Raw genomic sequence first — 18,593 nt, 5'->3', positions numbered from 1 at the left:
GTAAATTCCGCATTTTTTAATTATGCACCAAATAAATAATAATTAAAATCTGTGTTAAATAAAGTGCAGTGTTTTAAAACATCCAAACCATTTTACTCAAAATTGCACTTTTTCTTTTATATAAAACAACCGATTTTAAATCATTCCTACATTTCACTTCATTTTGAATTTGTCAACATTGTGTATATTTAAAAAACAAATTATGGAATCCACTTTCGATCGGAATTAAATTCTGGTATATGTACGAACATTTTATATCATTATAGGTAATAACTTGATTTAAAAATATATACTTGAACAGAGTCATTTACTCCTGTAATGCCCATAAGTTTTACGGCTGTTATTTCTTGAGCATACTGTTAAAGAAAATGTTATGTGTAATAAATCACACATAGGACATTGATACTAATTTCAGATATAAACACCATATCATTTAGCATAACTTTTAAATAATTTTACCATTCCATCTTTAAATTGGTTACGTAGAAATTACAAATACATAAATAAACTATTAGTTGCAAACGTATTTCATTAAAAATCACAATATCAAGTTCAAAGCGTTATCCAGTACAAATTGTTCTCATTACATTTGATAATTTTTTTTTTTTTTTTTAATATTTAACATGATTTACAATATGTCCAGTTTTGATAAATATTACCGTCTCTTTTTGTGGATCTTTTGAATTTTACGTCGTTTTAGAATCATGTCATATAAAGCTTCAAGTCCTTCTTGTAATCCTTCGCCAGTAATAGCACATGCAGGTTGTATATACCAACCCTTGTATTGGGTTGAAATGTTGCTTGTATTACTGCATGACTTTTGTAATATTGTAGAATTATTTATATTTGATGATGTGGCAGATGAAGTCAATTTAGAAATATTGTCATTGTGATGGCTAGTATTATTGGTAATGTTACAGCTGCTGGGTATACTGGATGAGGTTGGAGTACATACTAGTGAGGATGGAGAAGACTGGTGAGTTACTAAATTTGTCTGCAATTCGTGCGTTACTAGCGATTTTTGAGAAGTGTGTTGTTGGTTTGATTTAAGCTGCTGTTGTTGTTGATAATGATAGGAGTCTAGCAGTGAAGTCGATGAATAATTTTTTAATGAGGGCGCTTTATTTTGCATATCATTAATTACGCGGGTGCTTTGTTGATTGGATGGTGACGATGAAGACAGTTTTGAACTGATAACTGAAGAAGATGTATTCCCAACACCAATTTCCCCATAACCGCCGTCTTCTACGTTTTCATTTTCTGTGGCTTTTGTAGTAGCTACAATATTGCCAGTGGAAGAGGAACACGATTTTAGAACCGTACTTATATTGATAGAATTTGGTGTCAGCAGTTCATGTAACCCTAGCAGCTTTTCCAGTTCTTTAGGTTCGCGAGCACCAGGTAAGTCTTGTTTATTAGCCAATATTAGGACTGGAACCCCCTGAAAACACAATATAAAATATTATATAGTTTTTGTATATGACTTGCATTAACAACTAACTTATTCAGTTTTTAATTATAAGGATATAGTTTGCTCTCTTAATTTTAAACGATTGTTATTTTTTTAATTTCAAAATTATATAGTTCGGAATACCAGAAATAAATTATTTAAACCACAGAATTTTTAAAGACGCACAATTTAAACCATACATAAAATTTCTTTAAACGCATTTTTATACACTACACCTTGGGAACAATTAAAGATTGGGGAATATCAAAAATGTTTATAAAATATAGTCAATATAGTCAAACTCGCTTATAACGAAGTCGGTTATAACGAATACTCGGTTATTACGAACAACTTTTTCAGTCTCTATATTTGGTAACTATTTTCATAAAACGAACTACTTTTTCAGTCCCTCAATAAAAATTTCATAAAATTTTCCCCTTTTATAACGAATTTCAAAATTATGTATTGAAATCATATGAAATATTTAGCTTTGTTTAAACAAAAAAACTTAAATTTGTTAAGAAATATACATATAAACAAATGAAACCAATCGCTGTATTATGCAAAGAATATGAAATAAACTATAAAGCAGAGACTGAAAATAACTCGGCCACATAACCAAAGTGTTTGAATTGTGATTTATTTTTGTTTTTTAAAGTAAATCACTCAGAATAACAGTTATAAAATGATTTTTACTTAAATGGTTTAGTATAACCTTTACCAGTCTTGTTTTGTTTTTGTTTATGTTTTTGGCTGATCACTTGAAAGTGGGATATGTTGTTGTTTGCTATGATTTGTGAAGATAGTTTGTGTGTATGTGTGTCCTATTCATGCATTTAAGGGTGACCCTGCAGTTCGACAAAGAGTCAATGCATCCGAAAAAGACCGTGATTTCCACTAACTTCTAACCATCTGGTTGGCTCTAATTCGTCTTTCGTCACGGATGTACTTTGTAAACGAGGGTGAAGATAATCGTCACTTTAGTGTCCCCTTTGTAAGCGAGAGAGGGGACACTTAAAAAGCACTTCGTAACCTACGGGGTGACGATTGACTTCCTCGTAGGACAAGCACATGTTAAAATAGCTAGTCACCTGGACAGTTGGTGGCTTGGTGTAACCCTATGTGGTAGGTTAAATAGGGAGTTCGGGACTGTCCGACCGAACTGCTGGGGATGGCAACACGTCAAAATCTGGTCTAAACTTGTTTATGTGTTAGTAATTTATTCCAGCAATCATTGAGGAAGAAGAAGCATAAATTTCATTTTTATTTAGATTTTGCTACGGCAACATCATTTTTTTACCGCATGGTGATAAAAAAAATGTATGAAAAAATTGTATGCGCTATGTGTCTATACTGTTACGCATACAATTTTTACCATTATTATAGATGTAATTTTTGCTGTAAAAAGCAATTATTTATTTTTTTATTAATGAAAAAATGTTTTATTAAAAAACTGGATATTTTTCTTGGTATATTTCAAGTAAAATTTGGTACTGTGCGAAATTTCCATATTTCCATAATCCATATTTCATTTACCTTGCGGCAAAAAATGTGATGTTGTCTCACCAAAAACTAAATAAAGATGGACTTATACACTGATCCCCAATGTTAATGTATGGTGTAATAGAAAGCATGGGTATATAAACTTCTACCTTACGCAATTTGTAAGTGGTCATGGTTGTTTTAGATCATATCTGTATAGATTTGCACTCGACACTTCACCGCTTTGTCCTAGATGTGTCGAAATAGAGGAGAATGCAGAACATGTGTTCACGATTTAGCTCCGGAAGAGAAGCACTTGAGCAATTATTGGAAAGTAGAGTGTACCCAGACCATAGACTAGACCATAGACTACACTATAGACTAGACTATAGACTAGACTATAGACTAGACTATAGACTAGACTATAGAATAGACTATAGACTAGACTATAGACTAGACTATAGACTAGCCTTTAGACTAGACTATAGACTGGACTATAGACTAAACTATAGACTAGACTATAGATTAGACTATAGACTAGACTATAGACTAGACTATAGACTAGACTATAGACTAGACTATAGACTAGACTATAGACTAGACTATAGACAAGACTATAGACTAGACTATAGACTAGACTATAGACTAGACTATAGACTAAACTATAGACAAAACTATAGACTAGACTATAGACTAGACTATAGACTAGACTATAGACTAGACTATAGACTAGACTATAGACTAGACTATAGACTAGACTATAGACTAGACTATAGACTAGACTATAGACTAGACTATAGACTAGACTATAGACTAGACTATAGACTAGACTATAGACTAGACTACAGACTAGACTATAGACTAGACTATAGAATAGACTATAGACTAGACTATAGACTAGACTACAGACTAGACTATAGACTAGACTATAGACTAGACTATAGACTAGACTATAGACTAGACTATAGACTAGACTATAGACTATACTATAGACTATACTATAGACTAGACTATAGACTAGAATATAGACTAGACTATAAACTAGACTATAGACTAGACTATAGACTAGACTATAGACTAGACTATAGACTAGACTATAGACTAGACTATAGACTAGACTATAGACTAGACTATAGACTAGACTATAGACTAGACTATAGACTAGACTATAGACTAGACTATAGACTAGACTATAGACTAGACTATAGACTAGACTATAGACTAGACTATAGACTAGACTATAGACTAGACTATAGACTACACTATAGACTAGACTATAGACTAGACTATAGACTAGACTATAGACTAGACTATAGACTAGACTATAGACTAGACTATAGACTAGACTATAGACTAGACTATAGACTAGACTATAGACTAGACTATAGACTATACTATACACTAGACTATAGACTAGACTATAGACTACACTATAGACTAGACTATAGACTAGACTATAGACTAGACTATAGACTAGACTATAGACTAGACTATAGACTAGACTATAGACTAGACTAGACTAGACTATAGACTATACTATAACTAGACTATAGACTAGACTATAGACTAGACTATAGACTAGACTAGACTAGACTATAGACTAGACTATAGACTAGACTATGACTAGAACTATAGACTAGAATAGACTAGACTATAGACTAGACTATAGACTAGAGACTATAGACTAGACTAGACTAGACTATAGACTAGACTATAGACTAGACTATAGACTAGACTATAGACTAGACTATAGACTAGACTATAGACTAGACTATAGACTAGACTATAGACTACTATAGACTAGACTATAGACTAGACTATAGACTAGACTATAGACTAGACTATAGACTAGACTATAGACTAGACTATAGACTAGACTATAGACTAGACTATAGACTAGACTATAGACTAGACTATAGACTAGACTATAGACTAGACTATAGACTAGACTATAGACTAGACTATAGACTAGACTATAGACTAGACTATAGACTAGACTATAGACTAGACTATAGACTAGACTATAGACTAGACTATAGACTAGACTATAGACTAGACTATAGACTAGACTATAGACTAGACTATAGACTAGACTATAGACTAGACTATAGACTAGACTATAGACTAGACTATAGACTAGACTATAGACTAGACTATAGACTAGACTATAGACTAGACTATAGACTAGACTATAGACTAGACTATAGACTAGACTATAGACTAGACTATAGACTAGACTATAGACTAGACTATAGACTAGACTATAGACTAGACTATAGACTAGACTATAGACTAGACTATAGACTAGACTATAGACTAGACTATAGACTAGACTATAGACTAGACTATAGACTAGACTATAGACTAGACTAGACTATAGTACTAGACTAATAGACTAGACTATAGACTAGACGATAGACTAGACTATAGACTAGACTATAGACTAGACTATAGACTAGACTATAGAACTAGACTATAGACTAGACTATAGACTAGACTATAGACTAGACTATAGACTAGACTATAGACTAGACTATAGACTAGACTATAGACTAGACTATAGACGAGACTATAGACTAGACTATAGACTAGACTAAGACTAGACTATAGACTAGACTATAGACCTAGACCTATAGACTAGACTATAGACTAGACTATAGACTAGACTATAGACTAGACTATAGACTAGACTATAGACTAGACTATAGACTAACTAGACTATACTATAGACTAGACTATAGACTAGACTATAGACTATACTATAGACTAGACTATAGACTAGACTATAGACTAGACTATAGACTAGACTATAGACTAGACATAGACTAAGACTATAGACTAGACTATAGACTAGAACTATAGACTAGACTATAGACTAGACTACTAGACTAGACTATAGACTAGACTATGACTAGACTAGAGACTAGACTATAGACTAGACTATAGACTAGACTATAGACTAGACTATACTAGACTATAGACTAGACTATAGACTAGACTATAGACTAGACTATAGACTAGACTATAGACTAGACTATAGACTAGACTATAGACTAGACTATAGACTAGACTATAGACTAGACTATAGACTAGACTATAGACTAGACTATAGACTAGACTATAGACTAGACTATAGACTAGACTATAGACTAGACTATAGACTAGACTATAGACTAGACTATAGACTAGACTATAGACTAGACTATAGACTAGACTATAGACTAGACTATAGACTAGACTATAGACTAGACTATAGACTAGACTATAGACTAGACTATAGACTAGACTATAGACTAGACTATAGACTAGACTATAGACTAGACTATAGACTAGACTATAGACTAGACTATAGACTAGACTATAGACTAGACTATAGACTAGACTATAGACTAGACTATAGACTAGACTATAGACTAGACTATAGACTAGACTATAGACTAGACTATAGACTAGACTATAGACTAGACTATAGACTAGACTATAGACTAGACTATAGACTAGACTATAGACTAGACTATAGACTAGACTATAGACTAGACTATAGACTAGACTATAGACTAGACTATAGACTAGACTAGACTAGACTATATACTAGACTATAGACTAGACTATAGACTAGACTATAGACTAGACTATAGACTAGACTATAGACTAGACTATAGACTAGACTATAGACTAGACTATAGACTAGACTATAGACTAGACTATAGACTAGACTATAGACTAGATAGACTAGACTATAGACTAAGACTAGACTATAGACTAGACTATAGACTAGACTATATACTAGACTATAGACTAAACTATAGACTAGACTATAGACTAGACTACAGACTAGACTATAGACTAGACTATAGACTAGACTATAGACTAGACTATTGACTAGACTACAGACTATACTATAGACTAGACTATAGACTAGACTATAGACTAGACTATAGACTAGACTATAGACTAGACTATAGACTAGACTATAGACTAGACTAGACTATAGACTAGACTATAGACTAGACTATAGACTAAACTATAGACTAGACTATAGACTAGACTATATACTAGACTATAGACTAAACTATAGACTAGACTATAGACTATAGACTAGACTATAGACTAGACTATACTAGACTATAGACTACTATAGACTAGACTATAGACTAGACTATAGACTAGACTATAGACTAGACTATAGACTAGACTATAGACTAGACTATAGACTAGACTATAGACTAGACTATAGACTAGACTATAGACTAGACTATAGACTAGACTATAGACTAGACTATAGACTAGACTATAGACTAGACTATAGACTAGACTATAGACTAGACTATAGACTAGACTATAGACTAGACTATAGACTAGACTATAGACTATAGACTAGACTATAGACTAGACTATAGACTAGACTATAGACTAGACTATAGACTAGACTATAGACTAGACTATAGACTAGACTATAGACTAGACTATAGACTAGACTATAGACTAGACTATAGACTAGACTATAGACTAGACTATAGACTAGACTATAGACTAGACTATAGACTAGACTATAGACTAGACTATAGACTAGACTATAGACTAGACTATAGACTAGACTATAGACTAGACTATAGACTAGACTATAGACTAGACTATAGACTAGACTATAGACTAGACTATAGACTAGACTATAGACTAGACTATAGACTAGACTATAGACTAGACTATAGACTAGACTATAGACTAGACTATAGACTAGACTATAGACTAGACTATAGACTAGACTATAGACTAGACTATAGACTAGACTATAGACTAGACTATAGACTAGACTATAGACTAGACTATAGACTAGACTATAGACTAGACTATAGACTAGACTATAGACTAGACTATAGACTAGACTATAGACTAGACTATAGACTAGACTATAGACTAGACTATAGACTAGACTATAGACTAGACTATAGACTAGACTATAGACTAGACTATAGACTAGACTATAGACTAGACTATAGACTAGACTATAGACTAGACTATAGACTAGACTAATAGACTAGACTATAAACTAGACTATAGACTAGACTATAGACTAGACTATAGACTAGACTATAAACTAGACTATAAACTAGACTATAGACTAGACTAGACTATAGCGTCTGTTTCCCCATGTAAGGGGCGGCTGCTATCAGAACTCCTGGCGGTTAGGACAAAAACGCTACGGGTAGGATCCCGGAATAATAAAACAAAAAAAAGTCTGAGAAAGATAATACAGTTACGGTGGGAGTAATGCCCCCAGTACCGGCGGCTTTGGGTAGTGCGCAAGCTGGCTACCAGTCGTCGTCATCCAGCGCCTGCAATGTTACCCCGGTTACTTGGCTGGAGTAGCAGATAATGCTACAAGCAATGAACAACAGACGACGAAAAGACCATCTACTAAAAAATCCGCTAAAAAGAAGAAAACTCCAACAATATCGTTTCCCGATGCAGAAGTGGCATTTCTTAAGCCATCTAATAATACGTTGGCATTACTAGGTGATTTAATTGTCGACTTGATGAAATATGATAAGCCACGTAACGATGTTCATTATGACATTAAAGCGAAAATGATATCAATTAGAGCTACCTTCATTAAAATCTGTAATGAAAGAGAGAATCGTGCCCCCCGAGAATACAACAGTCAAGCTTCCCAAACATCTCCTATTGTCCTTCCCAATATGGAAGATGCGAAGGGAAGTGCTCCTCTAGAATCAGTCAGTCAAGCTTCCCAAACTTCCCCTATTGTATGGAAACGCCGAAAAGGAAGAAACAAAATACACCCAAAAGAAGTGAATGTGTACGTCCACAAAAAGAAAAGGCGATTGAAGCCAAGCCAGAAGATGCTCCAAATACAGAAGGAACGTGGATGGTGGCAGGGAAGAAGAAAAAGAAGAGGCTACGTAGACCAAAACCGGATACTATGATCATATCAGCCAAGGGTGAAGTAACTTATGCGGATATTCTTAAGAAGATCAGAACAGATCCGGATCTAGCTGAACTAGGGAACGAAGTGAGTAAGGTTCGTAGAACCCAAAAAGGAGACCTAATGCTAGAACTAAAAACAGCAAGTTCAAAAAATGCAAGTAGATTCCACGAAAGAATCGAAAAGTGTCTTGAAGGACGCGTTGCAGTAAGAACACACAAAGAGGAAACAATTGTAGAATGCAAAGACTTGGACGATATCACTACGAAACAAGAAATTTCTGATGCCTTCGGAAAAGCATTAGAAATCCCGGATCTTGGAGAGTCATCAGTGAAGTCACTTCGAAAATCATACGGAGGCACCCAGAGTGCAAAAATAAGCCTTCCAGCTGAGGCGGCGAGAAAAGCCCTAGAACTAGGCAAAATAAAAATAGGTTGGTCACTATGTCGCATAAGAGAGACGAGGAACCTTACTTTGTGCTACAGATGCCTCGAATATGGCCATATATCAAAGTCCTGTACAGCAGAAGAAGACAGATCACACAAATGTAGAAAATGCGGAGGCGAAGGACACATATCAAAAGACCTTGTATGGGAGCTATGACCAATTATGGACCGATTGGAAAAAAATTTCACAGTAATATTTCTATACATATGGGCAATACTTATACCAAACTTTATATGGATATCTTAATTTAGTAATGAGGGGACCTTGTATGGGAGCTATGACCAATTATGGACCTATCGGAAAAAATTTTCACAGTAATATTTCTGTGCATATGAGTAATACTTGTACCAAATTTCATATGGATATCTTAATTTAGTAGTGAGTTATGCGCGTTTAAGTGATTTTCGGGAGGGGACCTTGTATGGGAGCTGTGAAAGTTTTTTTGTGGCGGAGCCAAACTGTATACTGTGCAAGTCCTATGGTAGTACTGACCTAAAACATATTGCAGGCAGCTACAGATGTCCTGTTTTTAAGAAGGTGCTAAGTGCCAAGTATAAATGAAGTTAATTCAACTCAACATTAATCACTGTGCAGCAGCCCAGGATCTCCTCATACAGACTATCTGCGAATCTCAAATAGATGTTGCCATAATAAGCGAACAATATAAAGATTTAGAGAAAAATATATGGGAGAAAGATTCATCGGGAAGAGCCGCCGTCTGTGGTAACAAGGCTATTGAAGAGGGGATGAAACATCAATCTGAAGGTTACGCTAGGATTAAAATTTGCGGAATATACGTACATAGCTGCTACATGTCACCAAACTCTAGTCTTCAACAGTTTGAAAATACAATTGAAAATCTAGTGCTAGATGCAAGCCAGCACAAGCCAAGATGTACAGTGGGAAGTGTGTGAGCACTATACCCACAGTGACTATCAGGCAATACTATTTACAGTAAACAAAGGAAATACTCCTAATGTACCTCGAGAAAAATCCATCATTCGCGGTTGGGCAAGCGATAAACTTGACTCAGCAGTCTTTGTAGAAATATTTTCCAACCAAACTATAGAAGAGAGGACTTCCAACGACATGGCCGAGAGAGTAATTAATTCCCTAAAGACGGCATGCGACGCGTCAATGCCAAGAAGAAGACACTGTAACAGAAGAAAACAAAACTACTGGTGGAATGAGGACATAGCAAAGCTAAGGAAAGAATGTTTAAAATGCAGACGTATATACCAAAGGGGAAGATCGCGTCCCTTCTTCGAAAGAAAAAGGGAAGCATATCACCAGGCGAGAATTAACCTACAGAAAGCCATAAATAAAAGTAAATCAGACTCCTTTAAACAACTATGTAACGATGCTGACTCCAATCCCTGGGGCAATGCATATCGCATAGTTATGTCCCGATTGAAGGGGAAAAAATCAGCCCAAGTAACGTGCCCCATATTAATAAAAAAAAATAGTCGCTACGCTTTTTCCGCAGTGAGAACCATTTGTAGACATGTTACCATGCAGTAATATGTCAGAACCATTGCCAGTAACTGAGGACGAGATCTTAAAATTGTGCTCCAAAATCGGTGACAAAAAAGCACCAGGACTGGATAATATTCCAAACAAAGCACTGAAGATTGCATTAAAAACCACGCCACAGCTGTTTGTCTCATTATTTGATAAATGCCTGAGAGATGGTGTGTTTCAATCGCGATGGAAGAAGCAAAAGCTCATCCTGATACCCAAACCCGGGAAAACTTTAGGCGAACCTCAGTCTTATTGACCGATTTGCCTTCTGGATACATTAGGCAAGTGCTTGGAGAGGTTGATATATACCAGAATACTGAACGCTGTAGAGGAATCAATAGGCTTATCAAAGATGCAATACGGCTTCCGAAAAGAGAGATCCACAGTGGACGCAATAAATTTTGTTGTCAACATTGCAAAAAAGGCCATGAGGCAAAAGAAGTGCAAGAAAATACTGCACGATAATAACATTGGACATTAAGAATGCCTTTAACTCGGCTGAATGGTGTAATATAATAACCGCACTGCGCAAACTAAATATTCCGGAGTATCTTATAAAAATGGTTAAAGATTACTTTTCAGACAGAACCCTGTGGTACGAGACGGACAATGGCATCGAGTCCCAAAACATTTCTGCTGGCGTTCCGCAAGGATCGGTCCTAGGCCCGCTACTATGGAACATCATGTACGATGACGTTTTCAGGCTCAATGTTCCGGAAGAGGTACAAATTGTAGGCTTTGCAGACGATGTCGCAGTAGTAGTCCAAGCTCGAAATCAGGAAGAAGTACAGCTTTATGCAAACGAAGCAATTAGATCCATTAAGATTTGGCTGGAAAAATCAAACCTGAAACTAGCAGAACACAAAAAAGAAGCTGTGCTAGTAAGCAGTAGGAGAGCGAAAGAAGTGTTAACGGTCCAAGTTGGAAGAAGTGAAGTAGTCGGTAGGAATCCGACATACCCAAAGGGACTTATAGAAGGTTTCCACCTCCACTATAAAAAAAAAGACTAGACTAGACTAGACTAGACTAGACTAGACTAGACTAGACTAGACTAGACTAGACTAGACTAGACTAGACTAGACTAGACTAGACTAGACTAGTATAGACTAGACTATAGACTAGACTATAGACTAGACTATAGACTAGACTATAGACTAGACTATAGACTAGACTATAGACTAGACTATAGACTAGACTATAGACTAGACTATAGACTAGACTATAGACTAGACTATAGACTAGACTATAGACTAGACTATAGACTAGACTATAGACTAGACTATAGACTAGACTATAGACTAGACTATAGACTAGACTATAGACTAGACTATAGACTAGACTATAGACTAGACTATAGACTAGACTATAGACTAGACTATAGACTAGACTATAGACTAGACTATAGACTAGACTATAGACTAGACTATAGACTAGACTATAGACTAGACTATAGACTAGACTATAGACTAGACTATAGACTAGACTATAGACTAGACTATAGACTAGACTATAGACTAGACTATAGACTAGACTATAGACTAGACTATAGACTAGACTATAGACTAGACTATAGACTAGACTATAGACTAGATAGACTAGACTATAGACTAGACTATAGACTAGACTATAGACTAGACTATAGACTAGACTATAGACTAGGCTATAGACTAGACTATAGACTAGACTATAGACTAGGCTATAGACTAGACTATAGACTAGACAATAGACTAGACAATAGACTAGACTATAGACTTGACTATATTTTGCGTGCAAATACACCTTTAATGTATATAAACATACATTAATAAATTATTTCAATAACAACGAAGCGTCAGCAGAATTTTCAGGCCTATACACGCTAGCATTTGAATCGCAATTCTGCTCTTGACTGCTCTAAACGATTAAAATATATCAAAAAAATAAAGTTTTGCACAAAATACTTAAAAATTTAATAAAACTTAAAAATTCGTTCAGAATCTCAAGGTATTTGAACATTCGAAAGTGAGTAAAATGAATTAAACATGATGTAAGAAATAAACATCGTTAGTGAAACCAATATAAAATTGGCATTTTTAGTGGTTCTAAAGAAATAAAAAAAATACAGTTCTGATCAAAATGTGGTGGATCTGTTTTTTTTTTTATTTTTATAGAGCAGGATACAAGGTAATAAAAAAGGAAAAAAATAATATACTTTTTTTGGGTATTTTTATTCAAACTAAGGTAAAATCAATATTTTTTGCTCAAAATTACGCAATTTCGAAAGGCTGTAAGTCAAGGATTTAGCAAAGAAATGTAAAAAATTTTATGTTTTTGGTTAAATTGAATATTTACAAATTTTAATCAAAAACAAGTTAGAGTGCTATATTCGGCTATGCCGAATCTTAAATACCCTCCACCAGCAAGTTACTTTTTATGCCCTCCACCACCATCAGTGGTGATAGAGGGTATATAACTTTGACATTCCGTGTGTAACGCCAAGAAATATTCATCTGCGACCCAACAAAGTATATATATTCTGGGTCCTTATCAAATTCTGAGTCGATTTAGCTATGTCCGTTCGCCTGTCTGTGTAAAACACGCTCAAGTTAAAACGATACCATGTAAATTAATGAAATTCGACCAAAAGATTCACTACCCAGTAAAAATTGGAGCTTACATGCAAGCAGGTTTGTAAGGGAACGAAGCTATTTTCTCCCTTACAAACCTGCTTCGATAAGGCATGATTTTTATATAGCGAATTCCCACTTGGAAGCATTCCCACTAGAAAGCTTAAATATTATTTAAATACTTCACTTACAATCTGCTTCTCTGTAAGGGATAGTAGTAAGCTTTTAATTTTTTTCAGTTTACATTATAAAAAGGCTTAATAGTAAGCGAATACAGATGCAGTTACTTCCCTTTTTAGCTTCCTAAAGTCTAAAAATTTTTTACTGGGTATTGTCCTAGGCAGTTTGGTATTGAAAATGAGAAAAATCGGAGAAGTTATGAATCAAAATTTAAAATAATTAAAAAAACAGAAAAATTTACACTTTTTTTGCACCTTCTAATGGAATTTTCACAAAAGCTGTGCAATATAATTCCATGATAATCACCACACTTTTGTTTCTCCATGAAAGCTTGACAACGCTTGAAAATAAGCGGAATCGGTTCACAACTTAATATACCTCCCTTACAAAGGTACATGTTTCCGGAAAATGTGTTTATTGTTAATAACTTCTGTCAGAATGCCGATATATTCACAAAATTTTACAAATTAAAGTTTAATATCAATAAAATTTATACAAATTAAAAACTTTCACGATCGGTTTATATTTAGTCACAGCTCCCATACAAGGCCACCAACACGAAAATCAGATATTTATATTTAAATTTACATTATGATATTTATATAAAATTTACCACAAATATTACTTTTGTATACAGAAATGTAACCATAAAAGTTTTTTCCGATGGATCCAAAATTGGTCATAGCTCCCTTACAAGGTGCCCTCCCGAACATCACTTAAACGTACATAACTCATTACTTATACAAAATTTATACAAAATTTGGCACAAATATTACTTTTTTTATACAGAAATGTTACCGTAAAAGTTTTTTCCAATCGGCCCACAATTGGTCATAGCTCCCATACAAGGTCTCAACACGAAAATCACTAAAACGCACATAACTCCTTACCTAATTAAGACATTTATACAAAATTAGGCAAAAATATTACTTCTTTACACAGAAATTTAACTGTAAATTTTTTTCCTATCGGTCCACAATTGATCATAGCTTCCGTACAAGGTTCTCTTCAGATATACACTTTTAAGTGATTTTCGGAAGTGGGCCTTATATGGGAGCTATGACTAATAATGGACCGATCCGAAAAGAAATTTGGTAGAATGATTTGTATGTACACAAAACATATTCAGCTCGAATTTTATCACAAAAGCTTTATTTATCTAACTTGTTATTTATCAATTTATTTTTTATTTTATTTATAAATATGTGCGTTTAGGTGATTTTTGGAAGTGGAATTATATGGGAGCTATGATTAATTGTGGACCGACTGAGATCTACGTTGGTAGTATGATTTATATTCATATTATAGTTGTATGTACATTTTTTTTGTTGATACCGATATATTTGAGTGAGTTATTAACGATAAACGAATTTCCGGGAATATACACCTTTGTATGGGGGCTATGGGAAATATTGGATCAATTGTTATGAGTTTGAACATACTTGATCCCTGGCACAAAAAAATAATGTGTGACAAAATTCATCGAAATATCTTTGGTAGTTTCTGAAAAAACTACTTAAGGATTGGGAAAAAAAACGTTATTTTTTTCGAGGTAGTCTGAAATTTTTACTAAAAACTTTTTACGTCGTGAACCGATTTTACTGATTTTCAATACCAAACTGTACCGGATAATAAAGAATGTTTTTTGAATTTCTATTGCTTCGCTTTAACGTGAGCGTGTTTTACACAGACAGACGGACGGACTATGACTATGCTAAATCGACTCAGAATTTTCAACCGGTTTTAAAACCGGTTTTTTCTGCTTTACTAGTGTCGGTTTTTTCTTAATGTTGATTTTTCGAATATCGAATAACCCGGTTTGTTCACTTTTTAAAACCCGGTTTCGAATACTTTTATTTGCTTTGTATTCAAAGATTATTTAAATGAAATTTTTAAGTAAATAATAATACAGCCCGCCTAAATTTTAAAAATATTCGAGTCGAGGAACTAACGTATATTTTTCTACAGCTCCTTTGGTTAAACTTTTTTGATTTTCCTAATTAATTAAAAAAATTTATTTGTAAAATTGATAACTGTTTGATAAAATTTTATCAATCTTAAGATTATATTCCAATTACCATAATTAATTTACGGCTGAAATTTTATGGAAGTGTTGGAATGCCTATGCAAATTTCCTAAAAAGGCTTTTAAAATAAGCTAGGATTACATAGTACCCTATGTTTAACAGAAGTGTACCACTTTTTTCCTAATTTTTTTATATTAAAGAAATAATGTAAATCAGACGACTAGATCTAAAGTTATAATCTTTTAAACTGTTAAAAATCATTTCGGCCCATGTTTTATTAATCAAATTTAAACATAAACATTAAGTTTTTCAAATTAATATATATTTTTTTATTTATAATGAAAAACCGGTTAACCGGTTTCTACCTATTTAACACTAGCTGCGCGTACCCGGCGTTGCCCGGGTTTCTTCTAAAATAAAGAGAATATTATTCTATCTGTAATGACTATACTTTTTTTAATAGATGTCAAAATTTAGCTTATAACAATAAAATAGTTATTATATTTTTCTGCATTTTGTTTAATACTTAAAGTCAGTTTCTGGACAAAAATGTCCCTTAAAAATTTAAAAATTTAAAATTAGCTTTAATTGGGAAATTTTTACTAATTTGTAGAAACATTTAGGAAACTTTTTTTTGAGAAATTATGCTGAAATCAGCATTCTCAATCACTGGTAGGGAACTAAGGACACTTTCAAATTAGTTGTTTTATTTGTGCAGTTGATTTAAAGAACTGTTCAGTTTAAATACGGTTACACTGTACATTGAATTGTAGTGCCCCCGGTGTATAGAGACAAAAGGCTTCGGGGCGTTTTATTGACTACAAAAATACGTACCATTAAACGTACAAAATTTCAAGCGATTTTCTTTCTTTTTGAAAAAGTACAGGCAATTGAAGAAACTCTGAAACGATTATGAAACATTCTGCACAAAATTATGAAAAATTTGGAAGATTTCAAATTTCTTTAAAAATAACAAAATTAAGTTTTTTTCTGTTCTAAAAAATATGAAGAATCCTTGAATCTTGACAGAGAAAACAAAACAACTTTTTATTTGAAAAACAATTTTGAGTAATTCATTAAAAAGTAAAACCACCGTTTTTATACCCACCATCAAAAAAGATGGGGGTATATTGATTTTGTCATTCCGTGTGTAACACATCGAAATATTGTTCACAGACCCCATAAAGTATATATATTCTGGGACCTCGTAAGATTCTAAGACGATTTAGCTATGTCCGTCTGCCCGTCTGTCTGTTGTTGGCACGATAGCGTCCTCAAAAAAGAGATATTGATTGATATTGATTTATTGATCAGAAATGTTTGGTATTGAATGGGCAAAATTTGTCAACGACTTCACATAGCCCCAATACAAATGTACCCTCGGAATATTGTATAAAGAGCTTCAAACATTCACAAATTCGTTGTTTATGAAGCAAATACCACAAAATTTCGCATAGATCAGTTTTTTGACTTCTTAAATAAAATTCTGAATTATGGCGGATATAGGACCATAATTGGCCCTACCCCCCATATAAGGTCCCCTTTAGAAAATGAATAAAAAGCTGATTACTGGCTTCAAAATACGAATATAGCGATGAAATTCGACACACATAAGTTTCATGCGAGCCAATATCTCTCTACCAAATTTTATGTGAATCGGTCCGTAATTGACCCTACCCCCCATATAAGGTCCACTTCAGAAAATGACTTTAACGCTCATTATTCGCGTAAGAATACGAGTATAGCGAAGAAATTTGGCATAAGTTAGTATCTTAGGAGTCAAAACCTTTCCACCAATTTTTACGTGGATCGGTCCATAATTGACCCTACCCCCATATAAGATCCCCTCCATAAAATTACTTTAACGCTCATTACCGGTTCTATGAAATTTCATATAAGTAAGTTTTATACGAGCCAAAATCTCTCTACCAAATTTTATGTTGTCCATAATTGACCCTACCCCCCATAAAAGGTCGCCTTTAGAAAATGACTTTAACGCTCATTATTGGCGTAAAAATACGAGTGTAGCGAAGAAATTTGACATAAGTAAGTATCTTAGGAGCCAAAATCTTTCCACCAAATTTTATGTGGATCGGTCCATAATTGACCCTACCCCCTATATAAGGTCCCCTCCATAAAATTACTTTAAGGCCCATTACTGACTTCAAAATACGAGTACAGCGATGAAATTCGACACTGATAAGTTCTATAGGAACCGATATGTCTCTACCAATTTTTACGAGGATCAGTCCATAATTACCCCACCTAAAATGACTACAACGCTCATTACTGCTTGGAAATTATACATAAATATGATTTGTATATATACAAATCGTTCTAAGGTCCCCTTAAGAAAATAACTTTAACTGGCTGAAAACACGAATACCCCAATGCTATTCGACATAAACTAATTTTAAGCTAAAATATCTCTACCATATTTTATGAGAATCGGTAGAACTATAAAATTTGAAATAAATAAGGAACTGAAATCTTCCTACCGTCAAATCCGAAATCTTCACTGTCAATTGTTGAACCCCCATTAAGACAACATTATTTATATGGCAGTGATTTGATGGTGGGTATATAAGATTCGGCATAGCCGAATATAACACTCTTACTTGTTTGTCTCATCATTGTTTCTCAAAAATACATCCATTTATATAAAAGTATGTTTAAACATATTATTTTTATTCATTAGCTTTTATGCATCCACACTAAAGTTTTGACTGAATTTAGACACCACTTATTAAATCCGAAGAAATACATGTCAAATAAATGTAATAATTTCACTTTTTAAAATATCCACGTCTTCCTTTAATTAAAAAAATTTTCGGAATTTGTAAATGGTAAATGGAAAATGTGTGCTGAGTTATTCAAAATTATTATTTAATTTGAAGAGCTTAGAATAAATACGGCGCTACATACAGAAAAAGTTGT

General features: G+C 33.8%; 1 protein-coding gene across 2 annotated transcripts in view; it reads right to left on the bottom strand.

Moving 5' to 3' along the window:
- Positions 1-509: 509 nt before the first annotated feature.
- LOC119606673 (ADP-ribosylation factor-like protein 4A) overlaps positions 510-18,593 on the bottom strand; it is a 95,902-nt gene continuing 77,818 nt past the window's right edge. For both annotated transcript variants that reach the window (XM_037960229.1, XM_037960228.1), the window contains exon 4: positions 510-1,441. In XM_037960229.1, coding sequence (XP_037816157.1) covers positions 656-1,441 — 786 coding nt within the window. In that variant the 3' untranslated portion in view covers positions 510-655. The remainder of the gene's footprint in view (positions 1,442-18,593) is intronic.

This window comes from Lucilia sericata, unplaced genomic scaffold, assembly GCF_015586225.1.
Source record: "Lucilia sericata isolate MDLA Ls3-8-SP2 unplaced genomic scaffold, ASM1558622v1 Contig000611F_arrow, whole genome shotgun sequence".
NCBI classification, from domain to species: domain Eukaryota; kingdom Metazoa; phylum Arthropoda; class Insecta; order Diptera; family Calliphoridae; genus Lucilia; species Lucilia sericata.
The sequence above is the reverse complement of the archived record's forward strand: the minus strand, read 5'-3'. Positions and strand labels throughout refer to the sequence as shown.